Source organism: Amblyomma mixtum, chromosome 1 (assembly GCF_055824585.1).
Source record: "Amblyomma mixtum isolate Tamu chromosome 1, ASM5582458v1, whole genome shotgun sequence".
NCBI lineage: Eukaryota > Metazoa > Arthropoda > Arachnida > Ixodida > Ixodidae > Amblyomma > Amblyomma mixtum.
In genome coordinates this window covers 68,737,808-68,756,686 of record NC_143012.1, presented here as the reverse complement: position 1 = coordinate 68,756,686, position 18,879 = coordinate 68,737,808, and the positions used below count along the sequence as shown (strand labels likewise).

The following is an 18,879-nucleotide window of genomic DNA, read 5'->3' as shown; positions in this document are numbered from 1 at the left end:
TGTGCAGGTATGATGGGTGCACTGCATACATCATTAAAAAGACATGGGCATGTCTAGATGTGCGCGCTAGGAGACAAAGAGGGCAATGTCATTAGCAATCGTACGCTGTTGACGAATTGCCGGTGAGGGCTGGAGATAAAAACACGAATACAAACTGCTCTAACGCCAAACGCGCACTATGCGAAAGTTGCTTGTTATGCGGGGGGTCACCAAAGCGGCAGACGACGCGGATTTATATTTAATCCTAGTCAAGCCAGGTAAGTACTTCATGCAAACTTGATATTTAAAAAGCAAGATTGTCGCATGCCATCTCTGCGCGAAATTTCAGCGCGAATAAGACAGCGGTTTAACTGAGAGAAACATTTTACGGTGCGCGTTTAGCGTTGCAACAGTCGACATGTTACCTTGCAGTGAAGGCCTATTGAACCCCAGGCAGAGGCGCTTTGTAGTTTCTGCATATCTTTCTGACAGATGACCGGTTTAAGATTACACTTTCGCTTTACAAGCGGACAGCGAACGAATGGGCTGAACCGAGTTCGCAAAAGCTGTCGCCATGGCGCCGTCGCGTCAAAGACGCGATACACTTGAAAATGGCGCCACTGATGCGTTGACCAGAAACGTTGGTTCCAAATGAAACGAGAGAATTTCGAATCTTGAAAAGATTGCCTCGTTATTTTTACTTTTTTTCAATTAAATTTTGGTAGGTGCTGAAGGTACGAACGAAAACATTTATCTACTAGGTTACTGGATGCTGCATTCCCGCTTTCCGAAGGGGGCGCTAGTAAAGTATTCTAGTACACTGTAGTGAAGCTACCGAAGTTTGCTGTCTAAAGAAGTGGAGGAAAGAGCATGCAAAAAGCAAAAAGCATGCAAAAAAAAAAGTAGCATTGGTTATTTATTTTAATAATATTTTTTTGCGTTCTTCTCGTGTAATCTTTTCTGTCAATTAAAAAAAATAGGCAAGTTGAACGCGACAGTACATTCTTATCAGTCTTCCGAGCGTGAAGGAGCAGTAGTGGATTGACGATCAGGCTAGGTTATCAGCTTATCTTAAACCCGAATTTTCGCGTGGCCGAGAAAAGGAACGAGAGCGCTGAGACATAGCCTCGGAGGCTATGGCTGAGAACTTTAACTCCTGATTAAGAGCATGTTCAGAGCCGCGCCGCCAGGCACCGCTCGTTACAGCTGCTGCAGTTTCAGTTTCGTGTTGCAGGCGGCCGATGTTTCGCCTCATCGATGACGGGTGATGTTTATCGCTGTAGTGATATATTTACCTTATAGACGTTCTTTTAACCTATCTCCATAGCACAGCCACGTTTCAGCTGCACAGCGCGAAAGAAACGACTGACGAGAAAGACGAATGCTGCAGCGCGCTTGGCAAGTCAACTGCACGAATAAAAGCCCATTCAGGCATAATTTGGTACAGTACAAAACAGCGCTTAATACACCTGATACACTTAACCACTTCGTACGCTTTTATGAAGAAGTGAAATTTGTTTGCTGCTGTTTCCAACTATAGAGTTCACCTATCATTATGCGATTCTATTGCACAGTAACTGCCTTTTTCTCCTGAAAAGTATGTCTGGTTTGTACCGACACCAGGTTTTCCCCAAGCCACTTTCAAGCCTTCCTCCATCGAATGTGAAAATTCAGCTCATATCTGGGCCTGAAGATTACCACGATTTGGCTTTTTCTTTGTACGGCCCTTTTTCTCTTGGCAGGCCTTGCTAGTGACAACCTTGGAAAAAGTTGCCGTTCTCTACGGAAAATCTCACCTTTAGTCTCAAGATAGCACAATAGATCTGATTTTCCCTAATCTTTGCCCCTTCCAAATAAGCTTCCATCATTATTTTCGAATGCAAGCACATTCTACACCTCTAAATTTTGCACAATGCCAAGACTAAAACACCAACATGGACATCTGGGAGAGTGTTTGCATACATAAATAAACTGTGCACGCTAAATCAAATACCACATTTTGATGACTGCATTGAAAAATACAAAATACCATATTTATATATGAATACACTACACACCATATTTATATATGAATAGTGCGCACTAAAAACAACACCACATTTTGATGACTGCATAGAAAAATACAAAATACCATATTTATATATGAACACACTACACACCATATTTTACATAAACATGCAATTGTAGTTATGTACACAGAATATTGTATATACAATGTATATGCATTTTATGTTCAAGGTAATGCATACAAAAATACTGCATTAGCATTTCAATGTAGGTTTTTGCATTCAGGGCCTTCAGTGCCCATCTTTTTTGTTTTTGTACAGCAGAAGACCTTCATTGGTGACCAGGAGCAGTGAAAAGCTGCACAAATCAATAAATACAACTTGCTCTGACATGACCATCATATCATGGTGCACAAGATACGACTTTCAACACCACATCAGTATTATTTCTTTCTGCTGAATCGACCAACAAGTCTCCTTTCCAATTCATGAAATTGGCGTCTCTGATAGCCTGAGTTGCTCTGGGGCGTTAAACCCCACAAACCAAACCAAACCAATTCCTGAAATTTACACCAGGCATTCTCAATTTGTTCAGCTTCGGGGAACCCCAAAATTTATCAAAGGTGCTGACGAACCCTATGTGTATTATTTTTCCATTTTTTGCTTCTAAATATGTACGCAAAAAAGAGCATGCACATAAGCAGCGTTTCAGAAAGTGCCCAAACTCAAACCATGACTTGCTCTTTAATGAAACAGTGCCATAAATAATTACGTATGATCAGTCCCGAAACAAAGTGGGTAAAGGAAAGAGTGAATTTAGGTGCTCAGGGATTCCAAAAAGCATTCCAAAGAGCTCAAGGGCTCTGCAGAATCATTTAAGAGCCACAAACATACACTGTAGTTTCTACTTGTCTACTTCTTTCCGATGTTATACACTGCTACAGTTTAATGCTTTTTTACTTTTTGAACAACGATAAGTGTGTTCAGAGCATTTCATCATTGTGCCCGGACGTTTGTGCTCACTATAAATTGCATCTTATATTGATGCTGATTTTAGTGACTACCACCCCCTCTTTAGTGAAGAATTTATCAATGATCCCACAATGTCTCTGCGAGTTGAGAATATTGCTTCGTGCTTTTTCCTGCCTGGAAAGTCATAAAAATGGAACACAGGCCTTCTTTATAACAATGTGATTGGCTGACTATTCCTCCAAATGACACTAAGTGCAAAGCCATCCAATTTAATGCATGTCAGCTTTTGAAATCACACACTTAGTACAGCCTCACTGGATAAACTTCTATAGCTTTCAGTACAGCAGGGTTCAGTTCCGAACAGCAAACAGTCCAGACAAGAACATTCCAAGCACTCTCTGCTATGCCTCAGGTATGAACACTGCCTTAAATCGCTTGCTAACAGCCCCTGAAAAATTGAGGGCGGAAGGTAATTGAAAAATTAATGTTGGATATCGTAGCTCAATTGTCTGAGTACAATTCCTGTTCTTGCAATGATGAGGTTTTTGTTGGCAATCGACAAAACACTCTAGTATTGTGGCACTACAACTGCCACTGACTAGACCCTGAAACTTTTCACTAGGCTTTGGAAACCCAGCAAGCCTGCTTACAAGTGGTGAGTTGGCCGGCTAAAGAATCAAATTTCAGTTAACCAGCCTGCTAATGAACACATCCCAGCTGCTCTCCGATGCCCACGACCAGTGACAATACTACCTATACGGAAGGAAACGGTGTACTGACACTGTTTTTCACTGGTCACTTTTTCTAATAGCAAAGAGAGCTGAGCCCAGTGACCGCCCCACATATGGCAGGTTCTCTACCACTGGATCATTGGCGGCATTTCGACTGCGAAGTTTTATTACCTGTAAAATCCCTTCCAAAGTATCCGGTTGCTACCATGTTCTATGCAACACACAGCGAAAATGCTCATATAATGGGATCCTTACCAGCAGTACGACAGTGGAGATCGCCACTGTCGTACTGCTGGTAGCATCTCGACTGCAAAGTTTATTACCTGAAAATTTCTTGTCAAAGCATCTCGTTGCTACCATGTTCTATGCAACACACAGCGAAAATTGTCATAAAATGGGATCCTTACCAGCAGTACAGCAGTGGCGATTGCCACTGTCGTACTGCTAGTAGCATCTCGACTGCAAAGTTTATTACCTGAAAATTTCTTGTCAAAGCATCTCGTTGCTACCATGTTCTATGCAACACACAGCGAAAATTGTCATAAAATGGGATCCTTACCAGCAGTACAGCAGTGGCGATTGCCACTGTCGTACTGCTGGTAGCATCTCGACTGCAAAGTTTATTACCTGAAGATTCCCTGCCAAAGAATCTGGTTGCTACCATGTTCTATGCAACACACAATGGAAATTTTCATAACAATCAGGTAAACAAAAGTTGCAGTGTGTCAGCTACAATTACATCATCTGTAAACTGGTGTAAAACATCATCATCATTACATCATCTGTAAAACTGGTGTAAATTGTGGCAAACGTCCTTAAACCCCATTAAATCAACATGCATGACTATATCGCACAAACGTCAACCACTAGAATTTGGGTACTCCGTACAAGGAAACACGCTCCGACGCACAAATGAATTTCGTTACCTAGGGGTGACTATCACATCGAACCTTAATTGGAAGCAACACGTCATGTCCACTGTTGGTAAAACTAATAAGAAGTTAGGCTACCTCAGGAGAACACTAAAGTATGCTTCAAGTGAAACAAAACTAATTGCATATAAAATGTTGGTGCGCCCTTTGCTGGAGTACGCATGCGAGGTGTGGGACCCGAAAAGCAAAATGTTAGTGCAGGAACTGAAGCATGTTCAGAGGCGCGCATTACATTTCATATTCAACTGCTTTCGGAGGAAAGATTCAGTATCACCTTTGTACCTTGAAGCCAACTTACCGCTCCTTTCTGTTCGACGAAAACAAACGACTGTGTCTCTTTTATAACATTATGAATGAAACTGTTGGGATTGATAAGCAATGTTATATAAAGGAGTGCACATCTCGCATAACCCGTAATAAACACACTCGATATGTCGAAGAATTCCGTGCTGCTAAAGATTGCTTTAAATATTCCTTCTTTCCGCTGACCGCACATGACTGGAATCTTCTGCCTGATGACGTGATGTCTGTGGAATCTCGTGATGAGTTTTCGTCTCTGCTTTATGACCATTTGTGTAGTACTTAGTAAGCATATTTTGTTACGGGTTTGTTTGTTTGTTTGTACCAGTTGTCTTGGTATTTCTGTCACTATACAATGTAATGTTTCCACTCCCACCTTAGTCCTGGAAAGGACTGGTAGTATGTAATAAATAATAAATAAATAAACATTTGGCATGATAAGTTACTTGAAGTAGCACATATGGGGACGCTTCACTTCTCCGCAGTGCTGCTGCTGTGTCGTCGAGACATGTGGATTTTGAGGGATTCCCTTCTCGAGCACACGTATGGGCACACGCTGCATGCAAATCGTTTCTCACCAGTATGTGTGAGCATGTGGCGTGATAATGCAGATCTCTGAGCTGACCCATAGGAACACATACTGCACAAGTATGGTTTCTCGCCCGTGTGGCGGCGGCGGATGTGGAGAAGGCAGTGTTCTTTCACTGAAAACTCGGCTGAGCACACACCGCATTTGTAGGGTTTTTCTCCCGTGTGCGTTCGCAGGTGTCGCTTCATATTCGCCGACAACGTCGAGGTGTAGGGGCAGAGATGGCACTGGAGTACTTGTTGCAATCCGGAATTGCTGTGGTGTAGAGCGGACTGGCCAAAGCCTCTGCCACGCTCACTGTCGTCTCCGTCCAGATCCACAAAGGGATTTGCCCAGAGGCTGTCAGACCAGAACTCAGCTTCTGTGACTTCAGTGAAAAAAAATTCAACATTAGTGAAATGTGGACAGTGTAAGAAGAACATTTTGCAAAGTACCAAGATACTATTATTAAATTTTGGCCATATCTTCATCATGCCATTTTAGGCAATAACAGCAAAAGTGATGAACATGCAATCTGGCATCCGTGCACAATGTGCTTAAAATGATCAGCTTTAACACTTGTGTAAAGTTCTCAATCTGAGGAATTATTCCAATGCTGGATTGAGCTTGCGTCCCTTAATCTACTCTAATCGGGAAAAGCCACCAGCATATGATTTGAGAGCAGTCCTACCATTTGCAAAAATCAAATTGTTTCCACTAGAAAAGAAAACAATACAACACACGTACACTGTCGAGAAGCTCGACTGCCGGAGCATAAGCATACAACAAGTGCCAAAGAACAGGAATGTCCACCAATGAAATGAAGGACAGAAAACAGTACTAATGACACACAGTGAAAACAAATTACACAGCACAAGCACAAGCAGAAGTATCAAAAGTCACAGTGCCAAAAGTTCTGGTGTAAACCCAACTAAGAAGAGCTGTACTGATTAAAAATCCAATAAACACAATTCAGAGTTAATGCACAGAGCTTTCAATGGGTTACACATACATTCAAGGGTCAATACAATTAAAGAAGACACTCTGAAAGCAGGTATTGACATGCTTTTTCAGTTCCTTCGCACCAAAGTGTCAAGTCCGCATACAGACCAGCTATGAACATGCACTACCACCTAGAGCACTGCACAGGCTGGAATCATTGGCCCAGGCCAAGAAGCCTCTTCTATTACCTACCCGAACCTGGCTCGGTCGCTCCAAATAGATGCCCAGGCAAAATCCTAGCTCTAGTGAACTCAGAGCTTCCCGGCCTGGCCAGGCCTACCATATGTGCATGGGCCCCGTTCAGGCCCCGAGACAACGCAGTAGTTAAGAGAGGTTGGCTAAAGAAAATTTTCGTTATAATGAATTTTTTATATCTTATTTGTCACTGTTATCTTATTATAACGCAATATCTTCTAGTTTCTGGTACAGGTAGTTGAAAGCCAGTGCTAACTGCCTTGACCTGCTATTGTCTTCACCTGTAAACCCCCTGAGAACATAACAAACAGGCATTCATTTAAAGTGCGCGTTCAGTACACAAGCCCGAGCCTGACCCAGGCCAATCAGCTTAAAGGCCTGAGCCCAGCTTGGGCCTATAACTGAAAGTCCAGGCTCAGACCAGGTCCGCCTGCTCCTGGGCTTTTGGGTAAGCTTTAGCCTGCGCAATGCTCAACCACCATGCTGTGCTGCTTAGTGAACACAAAGAAAAGAAACAGTGTTTGATAACCGCAGGACTCAAATTTATATTCGTTTACAAATTTGTGCTTTACAGCTATTTCCCCATCTTGCTCGATGCAACGTGTGGAAGGATATATTAACTTGCTCGGAAAGGTTTCGGAGATGTTTGTGTACATCATTACGGCAGAGACCTATGCCCATTTTCAGTTTTCAAATTATTGCTCTATCATATAGCAGTTTGTTTCGATTTTGGAAAAATAAGATGCATAGATATCACTGGCCCAAAGCACATGTAAGCAATACTTTTTCAGCTGAGTTTTCACAGTAACCAGTCGCCAAGACCCCTTGCACCACATGACAAGAGAAAATATGGACACACAAAAGCACATGAGCATGCAATGTACATACCTCACTTCAAGAGAATATACTAAATAAACAAGTGTTCAAGATAACACTCTTCCACGTCACCCTCGACTGTTTTATTGACTTTGATTAATCCTCCAGCGAGAAAAACTAAAATGAACATGTGCTCCGAGGAGAAATTTTTCAATAACCTTAGACCAACCAATCAACATAACACTGGACACCTGTTGATGGGATGCTTAAAAGTGCAGGACTTCTGTTCAATACCAGAAACTGTGCAGAATAGTGCAATGCCAATGCAGGTGCACTGAAATTGTTGTATAAGTGTGCACTTCTGTTTCAAGTGGGATATTTTCCTTCATCGGCTCTTATAAACACAGACCAGCACGTAAGCACATGTCAAGCTGTATTGGTCTATCGTTTCATAATGCAATAGAGAGAAACAAATAGGATTCTTATTGGTTTTTCCCTTCAGAAATTCTGCAAGGGTTCCGTTCCGACCACCTGCCATGCCTTGAATAACACTGTAGCATAGCAGAAGACGAAAACACAAAGAACAGAAAACAGAACAGAAAGATCTATTTTTCCCAGGCATTTCATTGCGAATAATCCGAGCAGTATGTCACATAAAAGCCTGTACCCATCGAAAAACCAGAGGTCACACTACAGAATGAAACCAGGTCCATTTTAAAGCAAACAAACAAGTTCGATTACAAGTTTTCAAGCAAACAAACAACAAAATCCTTTGTGAGGTGTCAGCACAGCAGTTCAAAGAAGTGTCATGGACAGGAGGATCCTGGAAAGAAGATAACATTGTATTAATTGTAACAATGTAACAACTGCAAATGATTGAGAGATGGCCTTTCTTTCTGTGATTTCATACTTTACAGTGCAAAATTACCCATTCGATGCGCCTAACCATTTTCCAAATTGCAAGAATGGCCGTGAAAAAAACTCTTGCAGCTTGTGCCATGTAGAAAGCCTCATTCAGCAACTTTCAGCCGACTGATATGCTGATATGTTGTAGCAATTCGTGGGATGTGAACAGCCGTAATCTGAGTCAGGTCGTTCAGCCTTGAGGATAAAATCAAAAAGCACCATAGATCACTAAGTGCATCAGATTGCAACACTATATTTCAAGCATAATGGCGGCCAAAGTAATGTACTTGTAGTTCCAAAATTCTGTGTATTTAAATTTTACTGGCCACCACTATACCCAGAATCAGAACTTAAAATCATGGCATAATTTTTTTGAGGCATGAGGCATGACTGACTGCATGACTGTAGAGCATATTTTTCAACTTTGGTGAATGCATTCAAAAGACACAGCATTTCCATAAAATTTTTGGGGTATACAAAAATTGTTCACTTCAGTTCGGAAGAAAAAATGCATTTAATGGGGAAAAAATTGGTTTTATGAATAAAACATTCTACCACCTGTCAATTTCAGATTGAGACTTAAAGAATGACCTCACTTTAGATGTGAATTTTGTGCTAGCCTAGCCTTAAAGATGGAGTCTGGAAAATAGACGACAGTGTTGCAGTTTCTGTAACAAAAGAAAATTGGTACACTGTTCAACACTGCAGTGCTTCATCTCAATGCGTGCTTAACACTAATCAATAAACACAGAGCATCAAATATGCAGCAGACAAAAAAAGTAAGACAGAGAGAAGACGTGTTGATTCTTAAAAGTGTTCAGACCAAATGCCTTCACTTTGAACTGAATTAGCTTGATATTACTTTGACTACTCAGTTTTTATTTAAATAGTAACACGAATATTTGCAGCCATCACAAAGAAACAGATGTATCTGCTGGCCTGTTTGTGATATCATTGAACATTGTCGCTTTTTTGTCACGAATCTAAAATCTATGAACCTACAAGACATCTAAACTTGACAAGGCCTCTAAAGGAGAAGATAAGGTGAAAACAAATACAAATAACAGAGGAAGGGTAAATATGCAATCTTATTAAAACTCATGAATGAATGCTAGTGTGAAGATGGGTCGCGCAAAAGGAACATTCACATGAGGGAAGACGGGACAAGCGCAATACCGTCTTCTTTCATGTGATTGTCCCTTTTGCACAATTCATCTTTACGCTACAGTGAACCAACATGCCCAACAACTCATCTTGCTGAATGAATGCTAGTTTACTATGGTGCAAGGAAAGAAAAAATTCTGTGCACACTTAAGTGCTAAAAATTTTGCTTTGCATTGCATTTCAGTCACCCGCTGAACAGACACATCCTTTTGCAAATGTTGCATGCGGCTGGTGAGGGTGGGGCTCAGTGACCATGTGGTGCCCCTGAAAAAAGGTCTTGCATTAACAGGCATCTGTGTACCACCTGTAAGCATGTACTATCGGGGACAAAAGTGGTATACTCCACGTGGCGGGAGCCGGAGCAACGGAAAACTGCGGCATTTTGGCGAGCTAAAGCACGAAACATAGAAACGAGCCAAGCGACATGCCTGCTGATAACAAAGGTCACACATTGGCTGCCTCGGTCCCAGATGCAGCCTGTAGATGGCGTTGCAACGCAGTGTTCCGTAGAGTCACTGGAAAAAATTTCAGAGTACCGCAAAGGTCGGAATTTGACTGGCAACACTGAGCGGCCACTGCCATTTACCTTCCAAGCCGACTGCGTCGCAGGAAGGTCGCCGTGTTGGAAGAGCTTGATATTCGGTGACGTATCGGGCTGAGTGTTCACTGAAGCGCAAATACTTCGTGCTCGGAGGCAATGGTTACTCAGAAGAGAAAAAATATTATTTTGTGCGAAGTAATGCAGCTGGCGGTTATTTTGCTCCGCGGTTGCGTTTACTGCAGGAACTGTGCTATCATTGTGAGCAGCATCTCAGCGCTGCTATCGCGAGCTTGTGCACGCCTTTTTTCCCCTTCCGCGGAGCAGGCTACGAAGGAAACATTTCGCCACTCCAAGCAGCAAAGAGATAAGCTTGTGCTTTTGGGCAGTGAGCATCGTGGACCGCCATGGGACCGCCGCCTCGTTCAAGCAGGACGAAACTACTTGACATTAGCTTCTTCTTCCCATCCACTCTAGGCTTCTCGAAGTCTTCAGCACAAAAGTGGTCCTGCAAATGTTTGTTGTACAGTTAGAAGAGTGATGCTGGTCACCCGAATGCTGGGCTGCCCAAGGAGGCTCCCAGGGCTTTTTTCGAGTGAAGCCCTGTTTCAAATATGTGGAACAAGAAAAGCATAGAAGATAGCTGTAATAATAAGCTGAAACACCCAAATAAAGAGGCGAAGAAAGAGAATACGTTATAAAGCGTTCTAAGTTTACGCAGTGACACTTAAAATAGCTCATTTGGGATGTAAACACGCATGCGGCCGCAAACACGCAGCTTCAAGGATTGCTAACATTTGACCCATTTATATTTTTCTACCAGTCCCAACACAACTGGACAGAAAGCGGCCGTTATGTGAACGTAAGACATGCCCGACCATGCTTTTATTGACTGCGATCGTCCCGGTCCGCGAAAAACAAGTGCCATGGGTCGAATGACTCGAGGCGCGGAAAGATCATGCGAGTGCTTGGTGCACGTTAGGACGCGGAATTCTCGCGCGACAAATGTGCCTTCGCGTGCAACAAGCACGGAATAGTCGGAAGAGCCGCGTGTGTTGAGTAACAAGCGCATACACGTGTACCCGCGTCAAGCGGGCAAGCCGCGAACGATCCCTGTGCGACATGCGCGACGGTCTTGCTGTGAACTCCTATTTTCTTAGCATCCTATCGCTAACACCGCGTGCACTGCGCTTACATACCTTCTAAAACAGCACCAAAAAGCACAAGCAAGGTGCACTTACCTCGCACAAGCGTGTGTTTTTTGAATGCTTGAAGTTCTCCCGCCCGATTTTGTGCAACTACGCAGAACGATCGACGCTGTCTGTCATTTTTCCCGGTCGGAATCAAGAAAAAAGTCTTCCCGGACTCGGTTCGGTTGCTGCATCCGAAGGCGCAGCAGCCAGGCACGATTTCTTCAGTATCAAACACGAGAGCGACAGTTGCAACACGAGAAACGTCGGGAACCTGCGCTCTTCTCAGCCGGCCCGACCGGCGCTTGGAAGGTATATGGCACCCCAAGATCACGTGGTACGGTTGGGCCAATGACCGCGTCGGCGGCGCGGGGAAAAGAAATGCGGTACTCTGAAATTTTTTCCAGTGACTCTAGTGTTCCGTTGCTCCGGCTCCCTTCGCGTGGAGTATACCACTTTTGTTCCTGATAGTACATACACATGTACACAAAACACAGCGCATCAGCGGTAGGACCTTAACAGCTGGATTTTCCAGAAAAGCAAATGGAATACAAATTGCAAAGCCACATTTCTCTTTGTGCCGACAATCCTACGAGCATGTATAACAATATGACCTACATGCACAAAAGCCACGTACACAGTGAAAAGCCACTGCACAAACCCCTCATTATTCACTCATAATGCAATCAAAAATATATAGTGAACCCGCGATATAACACACATGAATATCACAAATTATTGGCAACATCAGACCATTAGTAAAAGGTTTTAAAAAACACATGCAATTTATAATTCATGTATCAAACATAAGGTCAGCCATGAAACAGACACATCAAGCTCTATAGCACCACGCAATGCAAGCTCAGAGGGGAAGCAGCTGCAGTACGCAAGTGACTGACGGTGGTGCGGAAAACCTTTGTGTTTTAACGTAGTGGCATTAGAAAATGAAAACGAATTAAAATTGGTTTTGAGGAAAAGAAATAACGCAGTAACTGCCTCACATATCTCATCTCGTAAGTGAAGGGATAAAGGAGGGAGTGAAAGAAGAATGGTAGAAAGAGGTGCCGTATTGGAGGCCTCCAAAATAATTTCGACGACCTGAGTATATCTTTATCATGCACTGACATCGCACGGGCGCCTTTTGCGTTTCGCCTCCATCGAAACGCGGCCGCCGCGATCGGGTTCGAACCCGAGTATACCGCGGCTGAGTAGACGAGCGCCTTAACCAATGAGCCGCAGCGGCGGGTGCATTAGAGGTGCACTAGAGAGGGTTCTGAGCTCGTCTTTTTACCGCACACGCTCCGAGCATTCTTGGACATTTCGAAATATTGTCCTGTGCGCCTGATTTCCCTCTGATTAAAAGTCTCGGCTCCCACTTTTTTTTTTTTTAACCCACCTCAGGGAGCAGAGTCAACCAATGCGTGGAAGCTTATGGGGCGACGAATGCTGCAGACGACACGGATTTATAATTAATTCTGATCAAGTCAGGTAAGTACCGACTGTTGCGCAAATCAGAGAAAATCGAAGAAAAATTCTCTCGGCTTAACCGCGCGTTTGTTCGGGCTCAAATTTCGCACAGAGGTTGCATTTAGTGGTCAGTTTTGTTTTATACTACATTTAGGTGGGGTACTTGCCTGATTCGGGCAGAATTATTTGGAAATCCCCATCGTCTGTGGCGACGGAGAACCAAAATCGAAAGACTTCGCAGCAATGGTATGCGTGGCGCCATCTCGCAGCCATCGGAGAAACGAGCTCTCCACTTAGCACAGCTGGGTTTTTCCGGTGGGTGCGAGATGGCGCTACGGGTACCATTGCTGCGATGTCTTTCAGTTTTGGATCGTCGTCGCCACATACGATGGGGATTTCCAAAAAATTCTGACTGAATCAGGCAAGTACCCCACCTAAATGTAGTATAAAACAAAACTGACTACCAAATGCAACCTCTGTGCGAAATTTGAGCCCAAACAAACGCGCGGTTAAGCCGAGATAATTTTTTTTTCGATTTTCTCTGATTTACGCAACACGCGATACGTCATGCATACTTGGTACTGAAAAAGCAAGACTGTAGCACGCCATCTCTGCGTGAAATTTCAGCGCGAATAAGAGAGCGGTTTAACTGAGAGAAACATTTTACGGTGCGCGTTTAGCGTTGCAACAGACGACATGTTACCTTGTAGTGAAAAGGCCTATTGAACCTCAGGCAGAGGCGCTTTGTAGTTTCTGTATATCTTTCTGATAGTTTCCCGGTTTAAGATTCCACTGTTTCTTTTCAATCCAGTCAGCGAATGAATGGTGCGAACCGGGTTTGCAAGAGTCCAGAGCGCGTCCCCATGACGTCGCCGCGTCAAAGGCGTGATACGCTTGAAAATACCGCCACTGATGCGTTGATCAGGAACGTTGGTTCCAAATCGCGTTGCTTTAGTAAATTTCGTGGCATAGTAAGATTGCCCTCGTCACATCCGCCGTTTTCAGATCAGACTTTGATGGGTGCTGAAGGTAAAAAACAACTCTCGCAACTTTCGGATACACGTAACAAGACCTACTGAAGTACACAGACCTGCACAGAAGGCGCTGCTCCAGCGTACATGTTGTAGTGAATTCCTTTTGCCGCTAGGTTATAAACAGTACGACGGGTGTGGCGCCACTATATACCTGTTGAGAAAATGGTCTCTTTCATCGTTTTGTAACTAGAATACATTCTAGTTCACTATAGTTTCATAAAGGGCAGTTTTATCGCTTAAGTCTGCCATAAAAAAAAAAAAAGCGGCCAAGAAGAAAAACGCTTTTTATGCTTTTCTAGCGCAGAAAGGGCAGACGATGATGATGATAGCAAAGAATGGGTGGATGATTGCAACTTAGGATCGTGCTTTTTGAAACAGGGTGGTGGCAGCTGCCAACAAGCTCAGCTTTTTTTTCTTTACTTTTGTTTAACTGTGTTGTAATTGTTATCGAAATTCGCTATTTTCTTTCAGCACGTTTTCCTACACTCCTAACCTTATGTAATCGCTCTACTTTTGCGCCATCTATCTTCCAATCGCTTTTTGCTAACTTCCACTGCAGATTTATGGGGCCCTCAACAGCCAAAAAGCTAACGGAAGAGTTGGCGCTAGCCGGGAGGGGGCACGACTTGAAGGCTCCCAAGTTGGCGCAAGCTGCTTGCGCCGCCTATGCAGATCAATAACATCGCCTTCAGCACGCCTTCAGTTCGAACTCTTCGTTTCGCTATAGTTTCGCTTTTGCTGTACTGGACTTCTTTGACCAAACATTTTCAAGTTATATATGTGTCAAGCTACTTAATACAAGCTATATGTGTGTGCCGTAGTACGTGATCGCATCTTTCTTCGGGACTGTTTGCGTCTTATCATCTGCTGCAGTCTTGGTGTGACTGCATGGGTTACAGCTGTGTTTGTTTACTTTTGTAGAGCGCATTAACGACTTGTTGCCAAACATTTAAGGATTTAAACTGACAGTTTTCTTTTTCGGTGTTCTTTTTAGATGCTTTGTGTTTATTCTATGATGGCTGCTGACTGGTTCACGTAATTGGCAATTGCATGGCTTTCCGCTTGTCTTCCACAAATTTTTTTGCTTGTTTGTTTGTTTCTGTCTGTTCTCCTTTCCTACGTTACAATTTCCTCGAAGCCGATAGGCATAGTGTTGGTTTCTGCCCAAATTTTAGCTTCCATATGGCCTCTTCTGCATGTTTGTTTTATTTAAAAAAAACAATAGGTGCAATGAATTCACCATCGTGCAACTCAAGAAAGCAAAAAGTGAGTACTGGCTGTAGTCTGTGCCGCCTAGCTAGCCACAGAGATCAAACCATCTTTATTTCGTCCAGTTAAATGCTGTGCGCATTCCTTGTGCTGCTTAAAACCGACTTCCACTCTGACGAGTTACAGACGCAGTTGCCTGAACTACGCCAAGCAAGAACAGTGTCAGGAAATGATGCTCCGTTATGCTCAACCCATGTACCTGTATATTTCTGTCTTTATTATGTCCAACCTGTATGCAAGCTTCAAAGGCAAAAAAATTGAACCCATAGGTGCCCACCACTTCAGATAGACGTTGAAAAAGTCAGAAGAGTGGTACACAAACATTTAATATGGTATTAACTGCCTAAACTTTCCCAAGTACTGGACACATTTCAGAAGCTGAATAACTATATATTGCTTGCTGCCCCGCCACGGTGGTTCAGTGGTTACGGCGCTTGGCTGCTGACCCGAAAGACGCGGGTTCGATCCCGGCCGCGGCGGCTGAATTTCGATGAAGGCGAAATTCTAGAGGCCCAAGTACTGTGCGATGTCAGTGCACGTTAGAGAACCTCAGGTGGTCGACATTTCCGGAGCCCTCCGCTACGGCGTCCCTCATAGCCTGAGTTTCTTTGAGACGTTAAACCATCATACCACCAAACCAAACCATTGCTTGCAGGTGCATAGTGACCATCGATGGACTGCAAAGTTACTGACCACAGTGAAAATGCCACCTTCAAGGCCAGCTTCTCTCGGTGGAAAACATCTGTCGGTCATTGTGCTGAAGGGCTCATCAAGCTGTATGCTACGTCAATTAGATAACACTAGCACTTGCTAGAAATGCTGCAGGCCTAGTGAGGCTAAGGTGAATGATCAAACAGCCCCCAAGGTCGCAAAGCATAGCTCACTGTGTCAAAATTTCAGTGCGTGCCATTTAAAGGACAGCAAATTTTATACAGCACAGTTAGGAATTGAGGTTACCCTAATTGCACATTCTGTACAATTCAGTTTTGTAGGCTTTGAACTGTTTTTGGCTGGTAAAGCTTTGGGTGCTTTTGTGTACAGGGTCGTCCACTTCTAACTACTAAATTCGTATAAATTTGTAAATTTCAAAGACAACTGGTATTTTCTGTGACCTGTAAGACAATTACCAGCACAGCTGAAAACAAGCCCCACTTGTAGGTAAACTTGCCATTTTTTTTATTCTGTGTCTCTGCCTGTTTTTCGAGTCGTGTAATTATAAGTTTCATGGGTTTTGGTTTTATTCACTTTTGGTGACAGAACGTGTACATAGTAATCTTTTATGGCTTTCTATATTGCCCAGTTAACATTGTTATCATCATGTTTCTTCTTGTAGTATCTAGCCCCCAGAAAGGGTGCTTGCCTGTAGTGGTCAGACATATGTTTGTTTTCTCAATATTTTTCTCCCCAAAACATACGGATATGAACTACTGTGCACGTTGTATAGAAACTTTCCTGTTTCTTTACTGCCAGCGTCTTGGTACACATATATTGAAGACAGTGTACTGATGTTTGCACAATTTACAGTGCTATATGCTTTGTATACATGTTGTGGTATTAGAGCTAGCATTACACCGAACCAGATTTGTGACATTGCTTCACAACATACTACTTACGTTGATTTAAGACATTCAATGGGCACACGTGCCTCAAAAGCAATCAGTCGACAGACAGACAAGGCACAGAGGTAACCCATAGTTGAACAATAACAAATTTATTAGTGACTAAAACACAAGACAATAAGTATATGACATCAACCATCTCGTGAGGACTAAATCACATATTTGCTTCATATGCAAGAACCTTGCAGACTAAGATCTTCCTGCTTTGGTGAAGCCTCGACGGAGTTGCCTCATAACTGGCTTTGATCGAGGGACCGGTAAATAGTTTCTTGGCCACGACGCACATAATTGTTCGCGGTACAGACAGATATGGTTGGTTGGTTGGTTTATGGGGTTTAACGTCCCAAAGCGACTAAGGCTATGAGAGACGCCGTAGTGGAGGGCTCCGGAAATTTTGACCACCTGGGTTTCTTTAACGTGCACTGACATCGCACAGTACACGGGCCTCGAATTTCTCCTCCAAAGAAATTCAACCGCCGCGGCCGGGATCGAACCCGCGTCTTTTGGGACAGCAGCCGAGCACCATAGCCACTGAGCCACCGCGGCGGCGTACAGACAGATATGGGCCGGTCGAAATGTGAAAGTCGATTTACACATTGTCCCAGCTCACTTCTTGTCTCCTCCCGCGCTAGATTCGTGGCTAACTTCGATCGGGACTGGCTTGTTCTCCTCTTTCTTGGGAGCATTCTTGCGGGGAGCTTCCAGCGACAGGTAGCCCGCGGGCGTGAGCTGGCACTTGACAGACTCGGGTTCGACGTCCTCGGGAAGCACATAGCGGCGCGTGAACTCACGCTTGATGTAACATCCGCGATCGTCCGACTTCTCTTCGTGCTTGCCGTGGATGACGACACAGTTGTCCTGGGTCTTCACGGTGATCTCTTCGGGCGCGAAGTGCCGGGTGTCGACGTTGATGGAGAACTTGTCGGGGGTGCAGGCGACGGCAGAGCCCTGCTGTTGCTGGGCGACCGCTCGAGAGGCGTCAGAGCTTCCGCGAGTGTCGGGCACCACGTAGAAACGTTGGTGGAAGTACGGGGGGTCGAACAACTCACCGTCGAGAAACGCGCGGCCGAAGTCGTCGTTGAAGAAGCGGTGGGCGAAGTCCGACGGACTCCAGGCGTCTCGGTACAGAAGCGGGAACAGCGCCATACTCGAGCTTGCGTAGCGCAGTTGGCAAGTAGTCTTCGCAATCAATCACAGTGGCTTTGCGCTCTTTCGTGAGTACCAAATCTGACGTTCCGCAGTGAGTCGTCTGCTTTTATATCCGCGCGTCGTCTGCTCTTCGAAATTTCTCGAAAAGAGCAAAGAGAGAGAGGGAGCAAAGGCTGTTAGCGGATGCAAGCGCGGATTGGACGAGGCGCATCACGTGGCTACGAGCGACGCATGCGGTTGGTTTTGTTTTTGTCGTCTGCTACGGATAACGGCCGGCCTGTGCCGGTTGGGCGTCGAGAAATTTCGAGCATGTTCCTGAGCCGATTTCTTTTTCTTGTTAATTAGATTAGTTTCACGTTCGTTAGTTCTACTGATGCAATAACATCGCGAAAGGAGTGAGACTTCCTACACGCCTCTTCAAGAGAAGCGCGCTGCGACCGGGCGACCGTGTTTTTGTTTTCCTGAGGCCGCGAAGGGACACCGGCTTGGCGCAGTCGTCGATACGTCTTGTGAGCGCGCGAGCCGTGACGTCTGAAGCGCTAAGCGGTACATGTTGAACGGACTAATTCCATTTTGAAGCGGGTTTACTCAGAATAAACGAATTTCCACTCTTGTATTCTCGTCCGATTGTCTGCTAGCTCCGACGCGTCACAACTTTTAAAAGGGTGCATTCCGAGAGCAGTGACCTCATTACAAAACGATGAATCGTCTGCTACTTGTAAGCAACGTCGTGCGATGAATGCCATTTTTAAGTCATGGTGCATTTCAACCTGCGCCAACGAATACTTGACTGCTGTCGATATATTGTAAATTCTTCCGCATCTCAGAGCAGGAAACCGTTGCGTAGATGACGAGCAACGAATTTTTACTTGTCAAAGCTACGATCGAGGCGTCGTGCGCTGTGGATGCAATTTCTTGTGTGTAATGAAATTTCTTTCCACCAGGTAGCACCACCTGTATTGTGGTGATGCTCGTCGTGAATCCGCGTTCATACGAAGGAAAATTGAAAATTGGTTTTTAAGGAAAGGAAATGGCCCAGTAA

General features: G+C 44.2%; 1 protein-coding gene and 1 long non-coding RNA gene across 2 annotated transcripts; both read right to left on the bottom strand.

Moving 5' to 3' along the window:
* Positions 1–8,090: 8,090 nt before the first annotated feature.
* LOC149366642 (uncharacterized) lies at positions 8,091–13,891 on the bottom strand. Its single transcript, XR_016284002.1, has 2 exons — positions 13,857–13,891; positions 8,091–8,324 (listed from the first exon to the last, which is right to left on the bottom strand). It is a non-coding gene; the product is annotated as an uncharacterized LOC149366642 (long non-coding RNA).
* A 3,403-nt stretch (positions 13,892–17,294) lies between these two features.
* Positions 17,295–17,865, bottom strand: LOC149366641 (alpha-crystallin A chain-like). The gene has a single exon (XM_089564516.1). It carries the CDS (start codon positions 17,832–17,834, stop codon positions 17,295–17,297), a length of 540 nt encoding a protein of 179 aa, XP_089420642.1. The 5' UTR covers positions 17,835–17,865.
* Between the last annotated feature and the right edge of the window lie 1,014 nt (positions 17,866–18,879).

What these genes read in the sequence shown, in the direction of transcription:
- LOC149366641 (XM_089564516.1), bottom strand. Translation starts at nt 17,834, where the DNA reads ATGGCGCTGTTCCCGCTTCTGTACCGAGACGCCTGGAGTCCGTCGGAC.